This window comes from Martes martes (assembly GCF_963455335.1).
Source record: "Martes martes genome assembly, chromosome: 7".
NCBI lineage: Eukaryota > Metazoa > Chordata > Mammalia > Carnivora > Mustelidae > Martes > Martes martes.
In genome coordinates, this window is record NC_137894.1 from 34,382,545 (window position 1) to 34,402,784 (window position 20,240).

Consider the following 20,240-nt stretch of genomic DNA (forward strand, 5'->3'; position numbering starts at 1 on the left):
TTCTGCTATACCGGGCAGCTTCCAGGGACAAGGGACATTAACCAAGGAAAAGGAGGCAGTCGGGGGACCACATCCGGACAGCTTGGTCTCTACTAAGCCGTCCTGGCCCGGGTAGGATTCCAACTCTGCTGACCTCTCGGGCTGCTGGAGCCCCACAAGGAGAGCCCCAGGGTTGCCCTGGGCACATTCAAGAAATGCGTCTCTGTTTGGCTCCTTGGGGCCTCCTGACGTAACACCCACAGCCTTGTGAGACAGCATAGACCTTCATCAGGCTCCACCTGTGACTTCAAGAGCTAGCACTCCCAGTCGGGTGTTTTATTATTTATTTACTTGACAGGAAACACACATTTGGTCCTGTGAGATACCATGCTACCGGCTGAACGAATGGCCATTACACAAAAGAACTCCCGTGGGCTCTCCGGAAGGCCCCTTGTGGCCCGCCAAGGACAGCTCAGTTGCTGCGGGGAAGAACTCTGCCGTGAAGAAGAGACCAGTGGCCCGACCGGCCCCGGGGAGACTCGGTCCCGCAGCCCTGCAGGGCTGTGACATTCAGACACATTGGGCATCAGCAAAACAATGGTCATGCTGGTTATTCTGAATTAGAAGATGTTCTTAAACCCACAGTGTACCAGACAACTTATATACATTACAAATGTATAAATTAAGAGGTCTACATGTATACAAAATCTTCCGATGGGGACCTAATTGCATTCTATGCCATGCCAGGTATTTTGAGGGAGCCGATATGAAAAATAGAAGGTATTTATACATAGGCCCTGCCTCTCTCGTGTCCACCATGGAATCCCCGGGTGTTGTCAGGGCCCCTGGGCAGTCTCAGAACCCCCACGGGTAACCCGTCTGCCGTCTGCATCTTCCGGGACAGCAGAGGGCTCACGCCGGGGCTCCTCTCCGGGGTCCCCATCTCAGCCAGGCGGCGCCTCCGAACCCACGGGCTACCAGAGGGAGTGATGCTGCTGTCAGAGGAGTAGTCCATGCACTTGCGGAAGATCTCGGGGCTGGTGCCACAGTTCAGCCGCCCCTCCTCGGCCAGCGGGGATTTTCTGGAAATGCCTTTGCGTTGAGCCAAGGGGCTGCTCCAGGGACTCGAGCACGGCGAGGCGTTCGGGCTCAGAAAGAGATTCTGGTGGCCGGAAGGGCTGAGCTTGTTGGCGGCCGCGTGCCGCCGGCCGGCCATGGGCGACGTGGGGTTGCTCTCGGGGTCGGAGGAGCTGTTGGCGGAAGACTCGTCCCCCATGTACTGCAGCTCCTCCACTCTCTTGTTCAGGGACCTGTTTGGGTGGCTGCTCGCGGTGGGCTCCTCGTCCTGGTTCTTGTCTTTGAGAGGTTTCTTTTTGGGTGGCTTCATGCCAATCAGGACGGCCTTCATGTTCTCCTTGCCCTGGGACTCTGTACTCATGAACTCGTGGGCTTTGATGGCCGCATCCACCTCCTCAAACTCCACAATGGCACACTCCTGGGTCCCCACCTGGCTGTACCGGCTGCTGATCCTCCGGATATCGGGGGGCAGCTCCCTCCCAGGTTTGAGGATCCGCACCGACGAGATGACCCCGAAGGTCCCGAAGAGCTTGAGCAGGTGCTCCATGACCTTCTCCTGCACCCTCCCGTTCTTCGGGGGGGCGGCTGGGGCCCACGGCTTGGGGGACAGGTGGAGATCATAGACCAGGAGCATCTTGCTTGGGAGGTTCTCGTTGGGGAAGAGGGGGACGGGGGTGGTCCTCCTCACCTTCCGCTGGTCCTCATTCAACTCCAGGCTCACCGAGTACTTCAAGGCGTGCGCCGTAGTTCTCCAGTCCCGGGTCAGGTGTTTCACCTGAAGAAGACAAACCACATCTGGAATGGTACCCACCTGCCCTCGCCCACCTCCTGGTCTCTGTCATCTCCCTCCCTCTTTTCCTCACCCCCTGGAATGCTGGTGGCCAGCATCCTAGCTGGTGGGCACGGGCATTCAAATGTCTACTGAGCGAACGCACATGCTGTGATGACGTCAAGCCAGGTGGCGGTTTAGAGCAGTGCCATCTGACAGAACTTTCTGTGGGGATGGAGATAGTCGAGTGCACACACATTTAGTGGTTCAGGCCCTGCAACAAGGCTGTGAGACACACAAGTCCAAGGCCCACCTCCGGCTGGCGGTAAGACTTGACATTTCCCAGGCTCTCAGTGTCTCAACTCCCTCATCTGTCAAATGGAGACACTAATCGTGTCCACCTCACAGGCTGTCGTGAGGATCAAATGACTAAATCAACAGATACATATCTACACGCAGACATACATGATACATCCACATACAAGACCCAGAACAGTGTCTAGCTCATAGTGAGTACTCAGTTAGTACCATGTGCTATCATTATTTCAAAGATTACGTGCCACCATTTAGACAGGATTCGGAGATTTTCCAACATCCAAACACGTCTCTGAAGTCGTGTTTCTCTGTTTACGCATTCGATACACAGAAAGTTCCAAAAGATCTTTCCTGTTCCACTGCAATATCTCCTGAAAGTGATGTGGGCTATTTTGACCTGGAATAAAATCCAACTAGGGCCTCATGGAGAATGATGCAACAGACCCTCCCTGCCTCCTCCTCCCGGGGTGGAAACTGCGGGTCGACGTGCACTATATGAAGGCTATGTTTATATCGTAAAACAGTAATTTTCAAGAGGCCCACTTCCGTTGGAGGGAACGCTGGGGGAATGAGTCATCCCATTCCAAGGAAACAGTGGAGGTGGGTGGGGTGGTAACCTGACCCAGGAATGGCAAGATCACCCTGAGTCCTCTGAGGCCAGGCCAATGCAGGCGCTGTGCAGAGGACCCCTGAGACCAGAGAGAAGCTTCCCAGAACTCAAGAACGGAGGCTGGCTAACAGGGCAGCACGGGGCGGGGCAGATCTCTCGATAGAGGCAGAGGGGGCACTGTCTGCTCTAACCTTGGTCTCGGGGTGAAATGGCCCAGACTGGGCTGAGGGTGTGGGAACCACAGGTCGCCTACACCCAGGACCAATGGGCTGATCTCCTTGACACACACCAAGGACAGAGGGTCAGCGAAGGTCCAGGCAAAAGGTCAGACTACAGGTGAACGGAGTCCATTAGGGATCCAGCAAGGGGAGAGAAAGATGCTGACCAAAGGTCACTGCTAGGTTGTGAGGAAGCCAGGCAGCAGCTCTCCTAGGATGACATAGCGGGGAGCCTTCTCCATACCAGTCAGGAAGGGAGCATTCGGGAGAGGAAAGGCAAGGCTAGTGCCGAAGCCTGAAGCCTGAACAAGGAGTGCTCAGAGGCAGGTGCTGCCTTACTCCAAGGGCTAGAGAAGCTGATGGAAGACCACACGCAAGGGAGAGGGACGCAGGCTCTGACAAGAACCAGCACCCCTCCAGAGCCAGGAGCGGAGTCCACTGGGAAATGCTGGTTAAGCCCGAGCGTCCTTGGGCACCATCTCAGACAAGGAGCCCGGAGGTTGCTCTCCTTGTGCTATTAACTGGAAGAACTTTCTAAGATTCTCAGAAACCGCCATTTCGCTGTTTGTCATACATGTTTCCTATTATGATCAGTGGGAAAGCCTTTGGAATGGAAAGGGCCTTTGTTGTCATTTTGGAGGTGTTGGGGAGTCTGTGTCTAGTGCCATAGTGGCAGCTTCAACAGGAAAAAAAAAGGCAGGCTGACTCTTAGGGTCCCTAGAGAAGAAATAAAGGGACGCCCACTGGCTGCTTTGTTTTGGGGTCCCCCACAAACACTTCCATGTGAGGGTACGCTCCCCGTTCCCTGGACACGTGTGATATTGCGATGTACCATTTCGATAGGACTCGGGATTTTAACATTCAAACACTTCTCTGAAGTTGCATTTCTGCATTTCTGCATTTGACATAAAAGATCTTCTGAAAGATCTTTCATATTTCAACGCGGCAGCTCCTGAAACTGGTGTTGAAGGTTTTAGCTTGGAATCAAACCCAACTTGAGGCCTCAAGGAGAATGATGGAACAGTCCTTCTCTATCATATATATCTGTTGTTCTGTGTCCCCCTTCTGGCCTGGAGCTGCTGGAACCCTGGCAATTCCTCTGGGACAAGAGAACTAGGAGAAGCTTTTGTTCTAATGAGGCAATTCTGGGCGGGCTCCCTGGTGGCTCCTGGTTGAGGGCCGGTCACCAGAAAGACCAAGCCGTGGTTAGAAGCTTGGAATTTTCAGGGAAGGGAGAGGGGCAGGAAACTGAGTTAATGTTTGATTGTGCCTCCATGAAGAAGCCTCCATAAAAGTCCCGATACCGCAGGCTTCAGAGCATTTCCAGATTGATGACTGCATCCACGTACAGGGAGGGCGACACACCCCAACTCCGCAGAGACAGGAGCTCCCGCACTCAGGGCCTCATTCTGCAGATTTCTTCAGCTGGCTGTTGGTCTATATCCTTTATCACAGCCTTTATTAAACTGACCAACCTAAGCAAGTGTTTCCCTGAGTTCTTTGAGCTTTTTCGGCAAACAGTCAAATCCAAGGGGGAGGAGGTGATGGGAACCTGTGATTTTTTTTTTTTTAAAGATTTTATTTATTTATTTGACACACGGAGATCACAAGTAGGCAGAGAGGCAGGCAGAGAGAGAAGAGGAAGCAGGCCCCCTGCTGAGCAGAGAGCCCGATGTGGGGCTCGATCCCAGGACCCTGAGATCATGACCTGAGCCGAAGGCAGAGGCTTTAACCCACTGAGCCACCCAGGTGCCCCGGAACCTGTGATTTTTAGCCACGTTGGACAGGAGCTGTGGGTGACCTGGGGGTCTCCTGTTGGCCACTGGTCCTGAACTGGGGCGGTCCTGTGGGCCTAACCCTTAACCTATAGGATCGGATGCTAGCTCCCGGTCGATACAGAACATGAAGAGCCCCTTCCCTTCTCCTGTACCCTGAAAACTCCTACTCGTCCTCCAAGATCCTATTTCAATGTCACTACTTCTAGAAGGACTTCTCCATCATCCAGGCAGGGTAACTGGCTCTGATGAACACGACTTTGCGCTTTCACTGCCTGCGGTCATCGTTCAGCCCTGCACTGAGCTCTTTCCTTCATTGGACTTTGCAAGGGCAGGGGAAATGCCACCTTCGTGTCATCTATCCTGTGCCCACCGCAGCAGTCAGGGTGCAGAACGGATAGCTTTGGTGACTGGATAAAAGGACAGAGCCCAAGAGGAGAGGACAGACCATAGCAGCAGGTGAGGCAGGGAACAGCCCCGGGGAGAAGAGCTCTCCTCCAGGGCTCTCTGGCAGAACGCACAGGCAGCCTGGCCAGGACCCAGCTGTTACATATCCCGTTATGCAACAGGCCATGCCGTGCTTTTCCATTCTAGTAAATACACGTCCCCCACAGGAGACATGGAGTTCTGACTCCAGCTCGTCTGTCCACGCTTTGAGACGGAGGGAATTCACACAATAGGCCAGCTGCGGGGTCCGCTGCCTACATGGTTGCAATCAGGTGCCCCACGTCGCCACACTGATGAGAGGTTGGTCGTACTCAGCAATGGCTGCTGGAGTCTGGAAGGAGGTCATCCCCTGAAGTCCAGGGTGCTCCTCCTTCTTCTTATTTATTCAACTGGGCAAGGGAAGAGCCTGTGTATCGCACAGTTCCAAGGCCAGGAGGTGTCTCTCAAGGCGACTGAGTCCCCGTGTCCTGGCACAGCGTTCTTTTGGCCACCCACTCGCCTGGCAAGAGTGCCTGAACTTTGCTCAGAACAAGCACTATTATTTCCTAACCGCCACCCGCGGACATCTGTCCCAACACCCAGGACTCTTTCGGTACTGTGGGAAGATGGTCTTTGTAGTGATCCTAAACCCGTTCTGGATCACTTTTCTCTATTTCAGGCCCCACAGCAGGGGTGCGGGGCGGGGGGGGGGGATCGCTAATCACCAGCTATCAAAAAATATTTAGAACTGCAACCCCCACCCCCCGAAATCCTCTAGTCAGCTCGTGAGAAGGAAGCCTTACCTTTTTGAAGGATGTGAGGAGCTTGACGCTCACGTACCCCAGCTTGTTCCTCCGCACGTGCTTGAGCAGGAAGGCATCCTTCTCCAAGTTTTCATCAGAAAAGTAGAATTCAATCTGGTCCACCAGCTTCCTGATTAACTCCTGGTCCGGGGGCTTCCACTCCTGCTCGCCATCCTCACGCTCGTTCTCGCCCCCACTCGTCGTGGCGCCACTGGGACCAGAAGGAGATGCCAGGGGTTACAGGCTGAATTGTTGTCCTCCACCCCCCTTCACCCCAAATTTCGTATGTTGACGTTCCAAAGCCCTGTATGTCAGAATGTGACCTTATTGGACATAGGGCTTTGCAGATGTAATCAGTTAAAGACAAGGTCACACCAGGGTTGGGGGGGGGGGTCCCTAGTCCAGTGTGGCTGGTGTCTTATAAACAAGGGAAATCTGGAGGCACGAGCACACCGGGAGAATGCCATGTGAAGGTGAAGGCAGAGATCGGGGTGAGGCAGCAGAACCCAGGAACATCGAGGATTGCCAGCAAACCACCAGCAGCCAGCGGAGTGGCCGGGACCCACCCGTCCCCAGACCCTGGGAAGGGAGAGCTCTTCGGACACCTTGATGTCTGACTTCTGGTCTCCAGAACCATGAGGCAATCAGTTCTGGTGTTCTAAGCCAGCCAGTTCGCGGTAGTTTGTTTCTGCCGCCCTAGGAAATGCCACTGGAACACACGTCAACTGGGCTCCTCAGGGGTCATGATCACCTGGCCCCACGGGGCTGGCTTTTGCCCAATGGGCAAAGAAATCAAGCTTCTGTTTTTAACATGGACGGAGGGTCATTCAAATAACAACACTTTCTACTAACATTTGTGTGCTGCTGTGTCACGGATGGGATGCTTCCCACATTCCCTTCTTATTTTCCCTCCCTCACCCCACCCCCCAAATCTGGATTTCTAGGAGATAATTTAGCAGAGTAATTAAGAGTCCCAATCCCAGAGTTAGCCCACGTAGGTTTGAATCCTGCCGCCACCATTTAGTAACTGAGTCAACTCAGGCGAGGAACTGCCCTGCCACACCTCAGTCCTGTCATCTGCATATTGGAATCATGACAGTCACTCTCCTGACAGGGCGGTCAGAAGATTAAATGAACTAATACATAGAAATGCTCACCCGGGTGCCTGGCATGCCCTTGGAACCCGGGAGGTGGCAGGTAGGTTCATTTACCCCACAGGTCTAGGATTGACTAAAACTCAAATTTTCTGTCTCCAAAGCCAGCACACATAATACTTTCCACATTTTGTTGGGACCCTGCCCCGGAATCTGGAAAATATCCCATTCGGCAGGGCCTTCTAAATGAAACCCACACCCACCAGCAGCTCCGGCTGAACAGACTTCCTCCCGTTCTCCCTGAGAATATTAGGATATGAGAACAAGCCAAAGAATTCCTGAGTGAAGCTTCTTTAGGAAGGCAAATCTTTCACCAAGGGATGACAAAAACGTCAAAATCATAAACATTCAGGGACTCTGTGAAGATCTGCATCAGAGTTGACACCATTAATTAGAATCTCTCGAAGGTAAGTTCTCTCTGGCATATTTAATGACCAAATTAAGTTACGTATTATACAATATCATATATATCTTATTCAAGAAAAAGGGTTGGCTAAAAATTACTTTCAGAAGAAAACATTACTGCTTTCCTACATGGCAGCTTGTAACACAACGATCAGACCCGAGTCTCCATGAACATGTGCTGAGTAGAGAGAGTATTTCCGGAGATGGATGCAGACACCTAGTCCATCTGAAGCATTCTGGGCACTTCTACTCTGTTGGGAAAACCTGCCTGGCTCCCCAGAGGGCGGCTCAGTCAGTTGGGCATCTGCCTTCGGCTCAGGTCATGACCTCAGGGTCCTGGGATCGAGTCCCCGCATCGGGCTTCCACAGGGATTCTGCTTCTCCCCCTTTCTCTCCCTCAGCCCCTCACCTCCGCTCGTGCTCTCTCTCTTGCTCTCCTCTCTCTCTAATAAATAAATAAATAATCTTAAAAAAAAATAAAAAGAAGCAAGCAGTTAACATTTCCCTTGGACTGGCATTAAGCCCTTAAATAAAATAATCGAAAAAGGTGTAAGGAGGCTCAGAATGTAAAAGTCAACTATTACTGAGATAGTTTAAAGCTGGAAAAGGTATATACATGTGGGTCCTTCAACCCCAGCAAAATTTTCACTGACTCTTAACCAACCCCCCACCAGAAAACAAACAAACAACAACAACAAAAAAACCCAACTGTGGAAGAATCAGGATGAGAATAAAAATGGAATATTTTGGCAGGAGAGAAAATACTAAATAAATCTGTCTCCCGATTTTTCAAATACAGGAATTATAATTATAGCATAAAAGTAGGCGTTGGTTGATTTTAAAATGAAGAGTTTAGTTATTTGCCTACAGACAGTCTGGAAATGTTTTTGAAATACCACACCAATGTCCCAAGACAAACGTATACTGATGGGGGGGGGGGGAATGGTATGAGAGACTAACTTTAAAAGTATGTTTTTTCAAAAGTCTTTTAAAAACACAGTAGAAGGATGGGGATGTAATTTCTCAGTTTCTCCAGTGCCCATTCTAGAGCGTCCGGTTCTTCCCCAGGTCTGCCATGGGAAGCCCTTCCTCCCTGCAGATGATTTTATCTCCAACTTGACTGAGAAAAGCAATCAGACTTGCCTAGAGCTCCCTTGTGCATACCTCCCACCCCGCAAACTCGTTCTGTATGTCTGGGCCTCTGCCAAAGCCTCTATTGGCCACATCCAGGTGCCTTTGCTCCACCTTGGCCATCTGGTCCCCACTGCAGGATGGGACAGTGGACCACTTCCTTCTCAGTACTCCTCCCGCTAGGCCTTGTTCTTTTCTGAATTTTCTCCCCCATTTAACTGTCCTTCTAGTCTACTCACTCTGCTCCCATTTCTCCAAAGATCTATCCTTGATTCTTTGACCCCAGGTGGCCTCCCACTTCGGCCCCTGGATAGCTCATCCAACTCAGATCTGCCTCCTCCCACCCTCCACCCTCCTCTCACTCCTGGGCCCCCATCTTCAATTCCTAAGTGCCTGCCTGATGCTTGCTTGGAAAGCCCTAGCACTCCAAATCCAGTACGCCCAGAACTGAACATCACCTTCTGCAGAGCTGGACCTCGGGGGATACTGAAGCCTATATCTGCCGAGGGACATTCCATCTGGGAAATTCATCTTCCTTTCATACAGTCTCATGGTAAGCAATTCACACTGTGTTGGGGGAGGAGGGAGGCGGGGGGTGGGGGGGCGGTGCGACTCTGCATCAGCAAAGGCACCCAGTGAGCAGACAGGCAGGTAACCAGATTCCAGAGCAGGTGGGCGGTCCTGGGGAGGTGAAATAATCCCCTATGCAAGTGCAGGGGTGAGCTTCCTGCCCCCTAGGACCCCCTCTCTGCATGGGTGCTGTCAGCAGAAACTGTGCATCTCCAAAGGGGGACCTTGGAAGATAGGCAAGGCCCTTTTGCATATCTGGGAGCACACTGCCTTGTCTCCTGGTTCCTGCAACAGCCTTTGAATGAAAAAGACCCTATATCCTTTAGGAACATTAAAGAAGTTTATATCCCTTAAATATGAAAGTTGGTAACTTTCCGTCAATTACAACTGTCCTGTAAAGACTATGTATCTTTTCTCTTAAACTGCCCCACTACTTTCCCTAATTCACTCTTCTTTGCATTTAGGCTCAAAACCCGAGATGCATCTTTTAGTCCTCCCTTTTGCCCCCACAACGAGCCAATTATCAAGTGCTGATTTTATTCTGCAGTGTCTCCCATCTGTTCTCTTTTCCATTCCAACTGTCCTCATTACTTCTCCCTTGGACACTATTAATAGTTCATCAAAAATGAATCTTAAATATTAAAATAATACATACACATAGCAAAAAAATAAAACAAAATAGCACTTAAAAAGAAAGCAATGAGGGATGCCTGGGTGGCTCAGTGGGTTAAAGCCTCTGCCTTTGGCTCAGGTCATGATCTCAGGGTCCTGGGATCGAGCCCCACATCGGGCTCTCTGCTCAACAGGGAACCTGCTTCCCTTCCTCTCTCTCTGCCTGCCTCTCTGCTTGCTTGTGATCTCTGTCAAATAAATAAATAAAATATTTAAAAAAAGAAAGAAAGAAAGAAAGAAAGAAAGCAAGCAACGAGGGGCGCCTGGGTGGCTCAGTTGTTAAGCCTCTGCCTTCAGTTCAGGTCATGATCCCAGGGTCCTGGGATCTAGCCCTGCATCGGGCTCCCTGCTCTGCAGGAAGCTTGCTTCTCCTTTTCCCACTCCCCCTGTTTGTGTTCCCTCTCTCACTGTGTCTCACTCTGTCAAATAAGTAAATAAAATCTTAAAAAAAAAAAAAAAGGGCAATGATTCACCGTTCTACCTCTCTTCCCTAGAGGCAATCTCTATTCAACCCTCTCATTCTTAGGAGAGTTGCCTTGTGGTTCTATAAAAATGTTCATGGTTCTATTTCTCACTTGCCAATTTTCAACGTTCTCTATTCATGTCCTATTATATAAGGTGAGGATTCAGGGTCACTCATCTCCCAAAGCCTCTTCTTCTAATTTTTTAATAATTTACGTTATTTTTATTAGCCTTCTAATTGTTTTTAAAATAATATAGTTAAAATTCTCTCTTATTCCGTCAATATTAAATGATATGTCTTGCTTCCTCCCCACCTTGATGTGTTTGTTATGACCCTACCTTCTTCCCCCCTCCTTCCACTTCGAATCTTTCAAATTCTATCAGATGTACCTTCATCTTATTTTGTCATGGTTCATGCTTACATTCTATTCTGTAACTAATATTCCATGTTTTGTTTTTAGATACTGAAAGTTGAAAGCCAATCCATTGTCTTTTATTTATTTTTTAATCTTATTTTTTTTAAAGATTTTTTATTTATCTCTTTGTCAGAGAGAGAGAAATAGCGAGAGAGCACAAGCAGGGAAAGCAGCAGGTAGAGGGAGAAGCAGGCTCCCTGCCGAACAGGGAGCCTGATGCAGGGCTGGATCCCAGGACCCTGGGATCATGACCCGAGCTGAAGGCAGACACTTAACTGACTGAGCCATCCAAGTGTCCCTACTGTCTTCAATTTTTACGACTACAAACATTGCTCTGTGCAGGGCAAAGTCATTTGCTAAGATTACATTTCTTTCTTAGGGTCTTATTAGTTGACTGACCACTTGGACTGATCTTCTGTCTCCTATCCCCTCTTTCATATTGTCTGTCTTTGCCCTTGTCTTTGATTTACATGGCAAGAGATTTCCTGACATTATCTTCTCATCTTTGTTGATGAGTTGCTTAATTTCAGAATTATGTACTCTCTAAGAACTCTTTTATGTATTCAGAATATTTCTTTTTTTTTTTTAAGATATTTTTTATTTATTTGACAGAGAGAGAGAGGTCACAAGTAGGCAGAGAGGGAGGGGGAAGCAGGCTCCCCGCTGAGCAGAGAGCCCGATGCAGGGCTCGATCCCAGGACCCTGGGATCATGACCCGAGCTGAAAGCAGAGGCTTTAACCCACTGAGCCACCCAGGCGCCCCCAGAATATTTCTTTTAAAAAACATTCTATTCTTGTCTTGTGGATGCAATATATTAAATTCTCTCTCAGATACTAACCAGAGTGTGTGTATAGACATATAAATATACATAAATACATATCTTTGTTTCCAACAGCGTCACCTCTATATCCTCTGGGATCAGTTTTTCACCTAATTTCATGTAATTGGTTTTCTTCATGTAACTGAGAATTCATCTTTTTCTTTATTAAAAATTTTTTAAACAAACTTACTTTAGAATAATTTCAGACTTACAGAAAAATTGTGAAAGTAGTAGAGTTCCCATATATCCTACATCAGACTTCTGTATTTCATATTTTGCATTAGTATGGTACATTTAATGAACTGTTATCAATACATTATTATTAGCTAAAGTCCAGATTTCCAGACTATTAGCTGAAGCCCAGGTTATTCAGATTTCCTTAGGTTTTTTTTGCCTAATGGCCTTTTTCTCTTTCAGGATCCCATCCAGGATACTATATTAGATGTAGTCATCATGTCTCCCCAGGCTCCTCTTGGTGGAACAGTTTCTCAGGTTTTCTTTATTTTTAATGACCTTGACTGTGTTGAGCAGTCCTGGTCAGATATGTTGTAGAACGTCCTTCATTTGGGATTTATCTGCTATTTTTTATGACTGATTAGATGGTGTGTCTGGGTTTTAGGGAAGAGGATGACAGAGGTAAATTTACATTCTTATCACATCATATCAAGGGGACTCTCAACAGTAGTGTTATCTGGTGTCTCTACTGCGAAGTTACTGCCTTTCCCCCCACCTTTCCTGCTGTGCACTTTGGAAGGGAGTACACAGTCCACACTTAACAAGTAGGGAGTTGTGCTCCATGGCTATTTATTGTGAAAAGTGAAGGAAGGTCTGGGTTGCTTTTCCTTGGTGGGTGGAGTAGGTTCCCTCCGCAGTAGTATACTGCGATTGCTTTTCTTCCTAGGTGGTTCTACAGACCTGGGGGTGGGGTGGGGAGGCTTCACTGGCAGGCAGACAGGCAGGGAATTACTAAATAGGGGCTTTATATGGAGGAGGAGTTTCTCTGCAGGTACCAGCTCTACCTTAGCTGCCCGAGCTCACCAGTTAGTTCATTCGATTCCTTTAGAAGATATTCCTATTTCTTCTTTTTCTCCTTGAAAGTGAATAGTATGTTGTTTGCTACTTTTCACGATCAGGCAATTGTTCTAAAGGCAGAACTTAAATCACCTCTCAGATAGCAGCATCCCTTTTAATCTCCGCATCCTTCACACATTTCCTAGCCAGAATCTTTCTAGGGTTCTGTCTTCCCACCTCCTCCCACCTCTCCCCACTCCACTCCTGTTGTATTTTGGCTTAAGCCTCTTCCACTCTGTGCCTTATTACACATTTTGAAGAACGTTCCTCTACTTTAATTCTAATACTAATGTTTTCTATTCTATTAAATAAAATCCAAAGTCCTTAGTTCTTCATTCAGATTCATTTCCAATCTGGCAGTCACCAGCTTCTGAACATATTTCTGTCTATTTGCTTTCAGATCTTTTGCTCTAACACAAAAGCAAGTGAAAGACGAATAGGTCCCTGTACGTGTCGCAAGGTTTCTGGACTCTATCTCTTGGTGCACGCTGTTCCATCTCCGTGAACTTCTGGCCTCCATCTCTCAGGTCCAAATCCTAGCCATACACCAAGCTCCAACTCAAATGCAATACTCCCTGGAAGGAAATAACTTCAAACTCTCCCAACACTTGTCTGTACTTGTATCATAGCTACTATGTGCATATCTAGTTAATGCCCTGGATCCTCATCCCCTGGAGGGTAAGATTCACATTGGTTTCTTTCATTCTGGCACCAACCCAGAGCCTCGCACATAGTAGGACTTTACAAAGCATCGCCAATGTAAAGTGAATAGCTTCTGTAAGGGCAAATCCCACCTATCAGGATTCTCTGAGACAGGAAGCGTGGTTACTGGCAAATATGTTATGCGTGGCCTTTCAAGAGAGCTTTGAAAAAAAAAAGTACATTTAAGTTTTATGTTTATATTATTGTTTCCTTTTAAATACATCATTGTAAATTGGGGGTACTAATGTGTGTGTGTGTTTTTTTTTTAAATAGCTGTAAACCTGCTAGAAATGAAAACAAAGGGTAGGAATAAGGAGGTACATTTCAAAACGGAGGACTGGGCTCCATGGGTCAGAGTTGAAATATTTATCATATTTGTAAATGATCTAGAGAAAGAAGTATAGCATAAAATCTCCAGGATTGCCTTTCTCATAAAATATCAAGATAATCTGGAGATATTAACTGAATGGTCAATCAAATGTCATCTTATGAATAAAAATATCCAAAATAAAATGGTTGAATAATGAGCACCTCACTGTGGTTTTCAACACAGAAAAGATTTCGTGGCCTCATTATCTATCCTTGTGGATGGTCTACTATGGTGCTTTGGCCGCCAACCAGAAAAATGGTGGACAGCAACCAGGTGGATATTGAACAGAAAAGAGAAAGCATCATTTATGAAAAACACCAGGGTTCAGTACAATCTTCATATAACTCCATTTGACTTGATTCTAGAAAAAGATAATGAATCTGAAAAGGTTCTAAAGGTAACCAAACTGATAATGCAATATAAGAACACAAGGACAGATTCAAAAGATAACGGTTTTTCAGAGAGACAACTTGGAAACATATATGAATATATGTAAATATATTTATATAAATATATAAATGTTGGAGATGTGTCCAACTTTGGAAAGGCATTATGGGAATAATTATATTTTGGATGCTACTAGCAGAGGCCCATGCTATGTCTGGGTGGCCCAGGGGTTCTTATAGACTTATTACAGACATCATGACACTCTTATCGTACCTGCTGTTCTACCACGCTATTCTGGCATAATTTCTAGGGCCTGGGAAAGGAGCAAAAGCAGTGGGTGTCTCTGCAGGTCTAAATAATGGTTTGTGGTGTAAAGCAGAGATAATGTATGCAAAGTCCTTAGTTCCTCATCTACTACATAACTGGCATTAATAAACGGAGCCTTTCACTATGGTCACCCAGAACAGAGAAATGATAGCTTGTGCAATGTCCCTGAAACATCATGGAGAGAAAGGAACCTAGATGTTTCTGTTTGTTAAATGAAGGTATGCTTCTGTGATTTTATTATTCATGCTGATATTTAGTATTATAATTTTAAGTCATTTTTACACATTGTAAGACAAAACGAGTAAATATGTTAATGCTGTTAAGAATCAAGACTGTCAGTGCAGGGGTGCCTGGGTGGCTCAGTGGGTTAAGCCTCTGCCTTCGGCTCAGGTCATGATCTCAGGGACCTGGGATCGAGCCCCACATTGGGCTCTCTGCTCAGCAGGGAGCCTGCTTCCTCCTCTCTCTCTCTCTGCCTGCCTCTCTGCCTACTTGTGATCTCTGTCAAATAAATAAAATTTTTTAAAAAATTCAAAAAAAAAAGACTGTCAGTGCAAAAAAATAAAAGTAAAACAAAAACCCTATAATGTCAAATATGAATTAGAATCATCAATATAAACTTATATTTTTAATGTATTTCCTAGCACTATTGAAAGGGCTTAAAACCAATGTTGCCCCAGTGGAAATTAGCACTCTTAATTCTAGGTCTTGGTTTCTAAATACCTTTCCGCTAGTATTTGAAAAATACTAGCCACAGGGATTCCTGTGGAAATGGCTGGATCCCATGACCCAGGTAGGAAAAGTACAAAGTAAGCCCAGAATATCTAGCATCAGAAAGCAAGAAAGTGCTCAAAAGACTCAAGGGCGTGTTCCAAAAGGCTATACTGAACCCAATCTGAAAGGCTTCCACTACTGAATCAGGGACATTGTAAACATCAAAAATAATGATTGTAACCAATTTTTAAAAAGTGAATAACAAAAGTCCACGAATCGAGGAGGGCCAAAAGGAGGGCTCTAATTTAAATTATTTGATGTGACTATTACACCCATTCCTCTCTTTGAAAACTGGTCATTAAGCATTTATGTTGCCTCCTTAGAAGGGATTCTTGTTCAGTCCCAAATGATGAGGCAAAGCTCTCTTACATGGAAGAATGCCAGCTAATAAATGTACAAAGGATATTAAAATTAGAAAATCACCAATCTGTAATTCCCGGAGAACTGACTCAGGCAAGGATCACCCATGGATGCTAAAACCATTAGGTAAAGGGCCTCAGTGAAAGAATATTCGCAGGAAGCCCACGTATTACTTGTTAATTGCAAGGGGAGAGACGTACCTTCACAATGGCGAGATCATCTTAGTCAAGTGGTCAAATTAGAGCATCACTTTGGTGAAAGCGACCTGCGGTGATGCAGCAAAAAGCCTGTGGCATTGCCTATGAGGTGTTCTTGCCAAAATGTTGAATCCGAATTGAATCAAGCCCTTAGTCTACCTTCCGATTTACAGGAAACACAGGGTACAAAGGAGCAAGTTAAACTAGACGATCAGAACAAAATCAGACCAATTCCAACCGGGAAACATTCAACAAGACATCTGGCCCCTTCTTTCAAAATAGCAACGCATTTAAAAAAAAAAAAGTGTGAATGTTCTAGATTAAAAGATTCTGAAGAGACATAACAGGCAAACGGCACCACCTGGACTGGATTCTGGTTGGAGGGGGAAAAAGAAACACGTATAAAATACAATGTGGGATGCTTGGGGCGGGGGGAGACCCAAATATGGAGCTTGGCTATAAGATCATTTTAGGGATTAAACTAAGGAATCATTGTTAATTCTCTTAATTGCAATAATAGTATATGGTTTTACAGGAAACGGTCATTAGTAAGAGCTCTCAAAGTGCTGAGGGTACAGTAAGTCTTGTGTGTATTTTCAGTTGGTTCAGCGAAAACTGCCCATAAGTCTATCAAACAAATAGGGCAAAATACTAACAACTGTTAAATCCAGATGGTAGATGTACCAATGCTCACAATACTACCCTTCCACATTTTATGTTTGAAATTTTTATTTTGAAAAGGTGAGAATAAAAAGAAAGGCACCTTTCTGGTGAGAGAGGTGTGGGGAGAAGACTAAAGAACATTTTTCTTATTTCCACATGTTGCTGGGACCCCAGGGTAAGGCCAAGTAGTGGGCTTGAGTACTGGTGGTAGAGTGAGGACCAAGGTGAGGTCACGGGCTTCAAGGATCTCACTATCTTGTTGGGTGAAAACCACGCAAATACTTGAACCCAATGGCATGATGCAATGATAGAGACATGCATTCGTTCAACGTATTTGTCAGGAGCACCCACGCTATACCAGGTGCTGGGGATACAATGAAAGCAAGGCAAGCATGGCCCCCAAATTCATGATGCTCACCTTCTTGTGAGGAAGACAGAACTACACGATTACAGCCAAGGTTAATGCTGGGTATAAAACGTGCAGAGTACTACAGCAACTCTGAGGACGGGAAACAAACAGCTTTGGGGTGGGGACTGGGGTTTGGGGGGACAAAGCAGTGAAGTGTTTTTGTTGTTTTAGTTTCAGGGGTAGAATTTAATGATTTGTCAGGTGCATAGAACACCCAGTGCTCATTCCATCACGTGCCCTCCTTCATGCCCAGCACCTAGTTCCCCCAACTCCCACCACTTCCCCTCCAGCAACCCTCCATTTGTTTCCCAGAGTTCAGCATCTCTTACGGTTTGTCTCCCTCTCAATTTTCATCTTATTTTATTTTTCCTTCCCTTCCCCATGTGCATAGATTTTGTTTCTTAAATTCCACATAGGACTGGAATCATAGGATATTTGTCTTTGTCTGACTGACCGATTTCACTGAGCATAATACCCTCTCGTTCCATCCACATCATTGCAAATGGCCAAATTTCATTCTTTCTGATGGCTGAGTAATATGCCACAGCATATATACACACCACATCTTCCTTATCCATTCCTCTGTCAACAGACATCTCGGCTCTTGCTGTAGTTTGGCTACAGTGGACACTACAGCTATAAACATTGGGGTGCATGTGCCCCTTCGAATCACTAGGTTTGTATCCTTTGGAGAAATACCTAGTAGGCGCAGTGAAGTTTTACGGCTGACTAGAGATCGATCAGGCAATCAGAGAGACCCAGAGGAGGGAGAGTAAAGGCGTGCAGACACAAAACTGTACCCTATTTTCTGGAATCTAGAGGGGTTAGTGCTGGGGGAGCACGGATTACTGAGACAGCCAGGAAAGGAGCCATGGGCCCAGGGGATGAGGCGGGTGGGTGCCACATCTCAACAAAAGGAACCTGGGTTTTCTCCTGAAGGCTCTGGAAACTGAGAAATGGCCCCATGGGGCAGGGGCTGCTGCTGTGCCAGGCTGGCCCAAACAGGGGGACAGCATGGATCCTGTCCTCGGCTGCATTCTCCTGCTCTGGATGTCTGCCTGCTGGGCTCTGTCAGCTCCACTACCCTGAAGAGCTTCCAGGGATTTTTCTGGGGTCAGCTCTCTGCCAGTGGGCAGCAGGAAATGCTTCAACCCGAAAGCTCCATGAGACTCCAGTCCCTGGAGTTGGGAAGGAAGGGTGGCTCTGGAGAGAGAGTATGGGGGGTGGGGGCAAGAAGCCCACCCAAATGAGGATCATGTTCTCCTACTCTCCACAGGGGGATCTTTCCAGGCCCACAAAATAAGTTGGGCTTTAATGCCTGCTAATGGTGCGATCTCAAAACTTAGTCTCAGTATAGAGGGGAGCTCTTCGCCACAGTCACAGGCAAATGAAATCAGAAGCATCAGGCACTCTGAGCTCCTTTACATAACCTCTGAAATTTTTTGACGAGGTGGCCGCCTTCTCCTGGAGATTGAGATGTCAGTGACTATGGACTGATTATTTTTATTCTCAGCATGGAGCTGAACCAATGCGTGAGTAAATGAATCAGGTTTTACAGTATATAGAGGGCTGACAGATCTACTGTAGCTTCTGTCTCATCTGCTCATGGTTCGGTGTTTCTGCTTTCAACTCGGGGCCTGGACTTTCCTCCTCGGATCCCTCTGTCTTCACTGAACTGTCCTGAATCTCTGGGTACCTACCTCCAGACCTCTTTCACTGGGGAAGGGTCAGCCAAGGATGGGGAAGGGCTCCCATCCCAGTATCCTCACGCCCTTCAGTTGAGCATTCTGCCAATGAAGTAAACATCCGCCTGCCAGGGAATGAACCTGCAGAGCCCTGACAACTGAAAGCATGTGCCCCGAAAGCCGGAAGAAAGAGGGTTCATAGAAAGTTCCTGTGGGCACTTCTCGGAATTTGCAAGTTCTGCCACTGCTCTACTCTGTGGGCTAGGGATACTCCATACTCTTATCTCCTCTCAACCACAGGAACGAAACCACAGACCCCAAAAGTGCTGGCGTTGGTGGACACAAGTCCAAGGTCTCCAGCTGATGACAGGCTCAGGGCCCAAAGGCACGGTTAGACAGGTGGCTTCCTGTACCCTAACAGCTCCACACTGCCCATCACTCAGGAACCCAACTAGCAAGGCAGCAAGATGATGATGCAAACATAGAAGTCAGGTGGGGGAGGCTGCGTGAAAATGGGAATCCCCGGCCCAAGAGGATGCAAGCAACAAGACTTGAGCTGATTCCAAATCAGAGCAGGAGAGCTCTCCGCACCATGAAATCGCTCCTCTGATCCCCCAGCAGCAAGTGTCAGCTGGGCCTGGGCTGCCCCCACCCATTTGGGCGGACAAGGGGACTGGAGGAAGGAGGCAGTGAAGGCTCTGTGGGGCCCGTCTCAGGGGGAGGTGGGCGGGTCTCGGAGCGGAGGACCCGGCCGGGATCGGCTTTGGGGAAGGTCCCGGGGGAGCGCGCGCCCGGAGAGCCTCCTCCGGGGGGAAGAAGATGGCCAGGATGGCCCAGGAAGGAATTCCTCCCGGGTCCCAGGGCATGTCCCCGTCCAGGCCCCTCAGAGCCCCGCCGCCAGCCCCGGGAGCTCCGCTCGGGCGACACCAGCCACCGCCGAAAGCAGGTTCTGCCCTCGGTGGGACGCCCGGAGCAGCGGCCCCGCGCCGGGGCTGCCTCGAGCGGCTCCGCCCGCGGAGTTGTCCCCGCGCTCCCGCTCGGCCGGGACCCCGGGCGGGCTCCCCTCGGCCGGGCCGCGCCGCCGCGCCTACCTGTGCCCGCGGCTCGGCTCCTCCTCGCTGGCGCTGCCCCAGCCGGGGCTCAGGTACCGGGCCGGGTCCCCCGCGCCGCGCGCCTCCGCCCCCTCCTCGTCGTCCTCCGGCTCCTCCACGTCTTCGGCCTCCTGGATGGCGACGCGGATCTGCACCGCGGTCTCGGGCCCAGGCAGCGCCTCCTCGCCGGCCTGGGCCATGGCTCGCGGGCCGGCCGGGAATGCGGCGCCGCGGCTGCCCGCGCCCCGAGGCCCAGCCAGCCGGGCGGCGGCGACTACGACGAGGGGGCGGGGGCGCGGCGAGCGCGCCCGGGAAGGGACGGGGGACGCGGCGCCCCGCCCCGCGCCGCCGCCGCCGCCGCCACCGCTGCCGCCGCCCGGGCCGCCAGCCGCCAGTCGCGCGCCAGAGCGGGCGGGGCCGCGGCGGGGGAGGGCGACTTCCTCCGCGGGCCCCGCGCACCGCCAGTCCCGCAGAGATGCGTCCGACCCCCGACGCCTCCCGGGCTGCCCGCGGTTCGCTCCTCCTACCTGTTCCGCTCCCCACGGCCCCCGAGAGTGGAGAGGGGTGGGCGTCCCACCTCTGACTTATCGGTGTGCGGAGG

General features: G+C 48.8%; 1 protein-coding gene across 1 annotated transcript; it reads right to left on the reverse strand.

Moving 5' to 3' along the window:
• Nucleotides 1-274: 274 nt before the first annotated feature.
• On the reverse strand, nucleotides 275-19,901 carry LARP6 (La ribonucleoprotein 6, translational regulator). The gene is made up of 3 exons (XM_080809043.1): nucleotides 19,640-19,901; nucleotides 5,973-6,183; nucleotides 275-1,831 (listed from the first exon to the last, which is right to left on the reverse strand). The coding sequence occupies exons 1-3, from the start codon at nucleotides 19,837-19,839 to the stop codon at nucleotides 764-766; spliced, it is 1,479 nt and encodes a 492-aa protein (XP_080665169.1). The 5' UTR covers nucleotides 19,840-19,901; the 3' UTR covers nucleotides 275-763.
• Nucleotides 19,902-20,240: the final 339 nt, after the last annotated feature.

Bases quoted from the DNA above. Each gene is read 5' to 3' on its own strand.
- LARP6 (XM_080809043.1), bottom strand. From the start codon at position 19,839: ATGGCCCAGGCCGGCGAGGAGGCGCTGCCTGGGCCCGAGACCGCGGTG. The intron at 6,184-19,639 runs GTAGGCGCGGCG...TTCTGGTCCCAG, and splicing joins GAGCCGAGCCGCGGGCACAG to TGGCGCCACGACGAGTGGGG. The intron at 1,832-5,972 runs GTAAGGCTTCCT...TGTCTTCTTCAG, and splicing joins TCCTCACATCCTTCAAAAAG to GTGAAACACCTGACCCGGGA.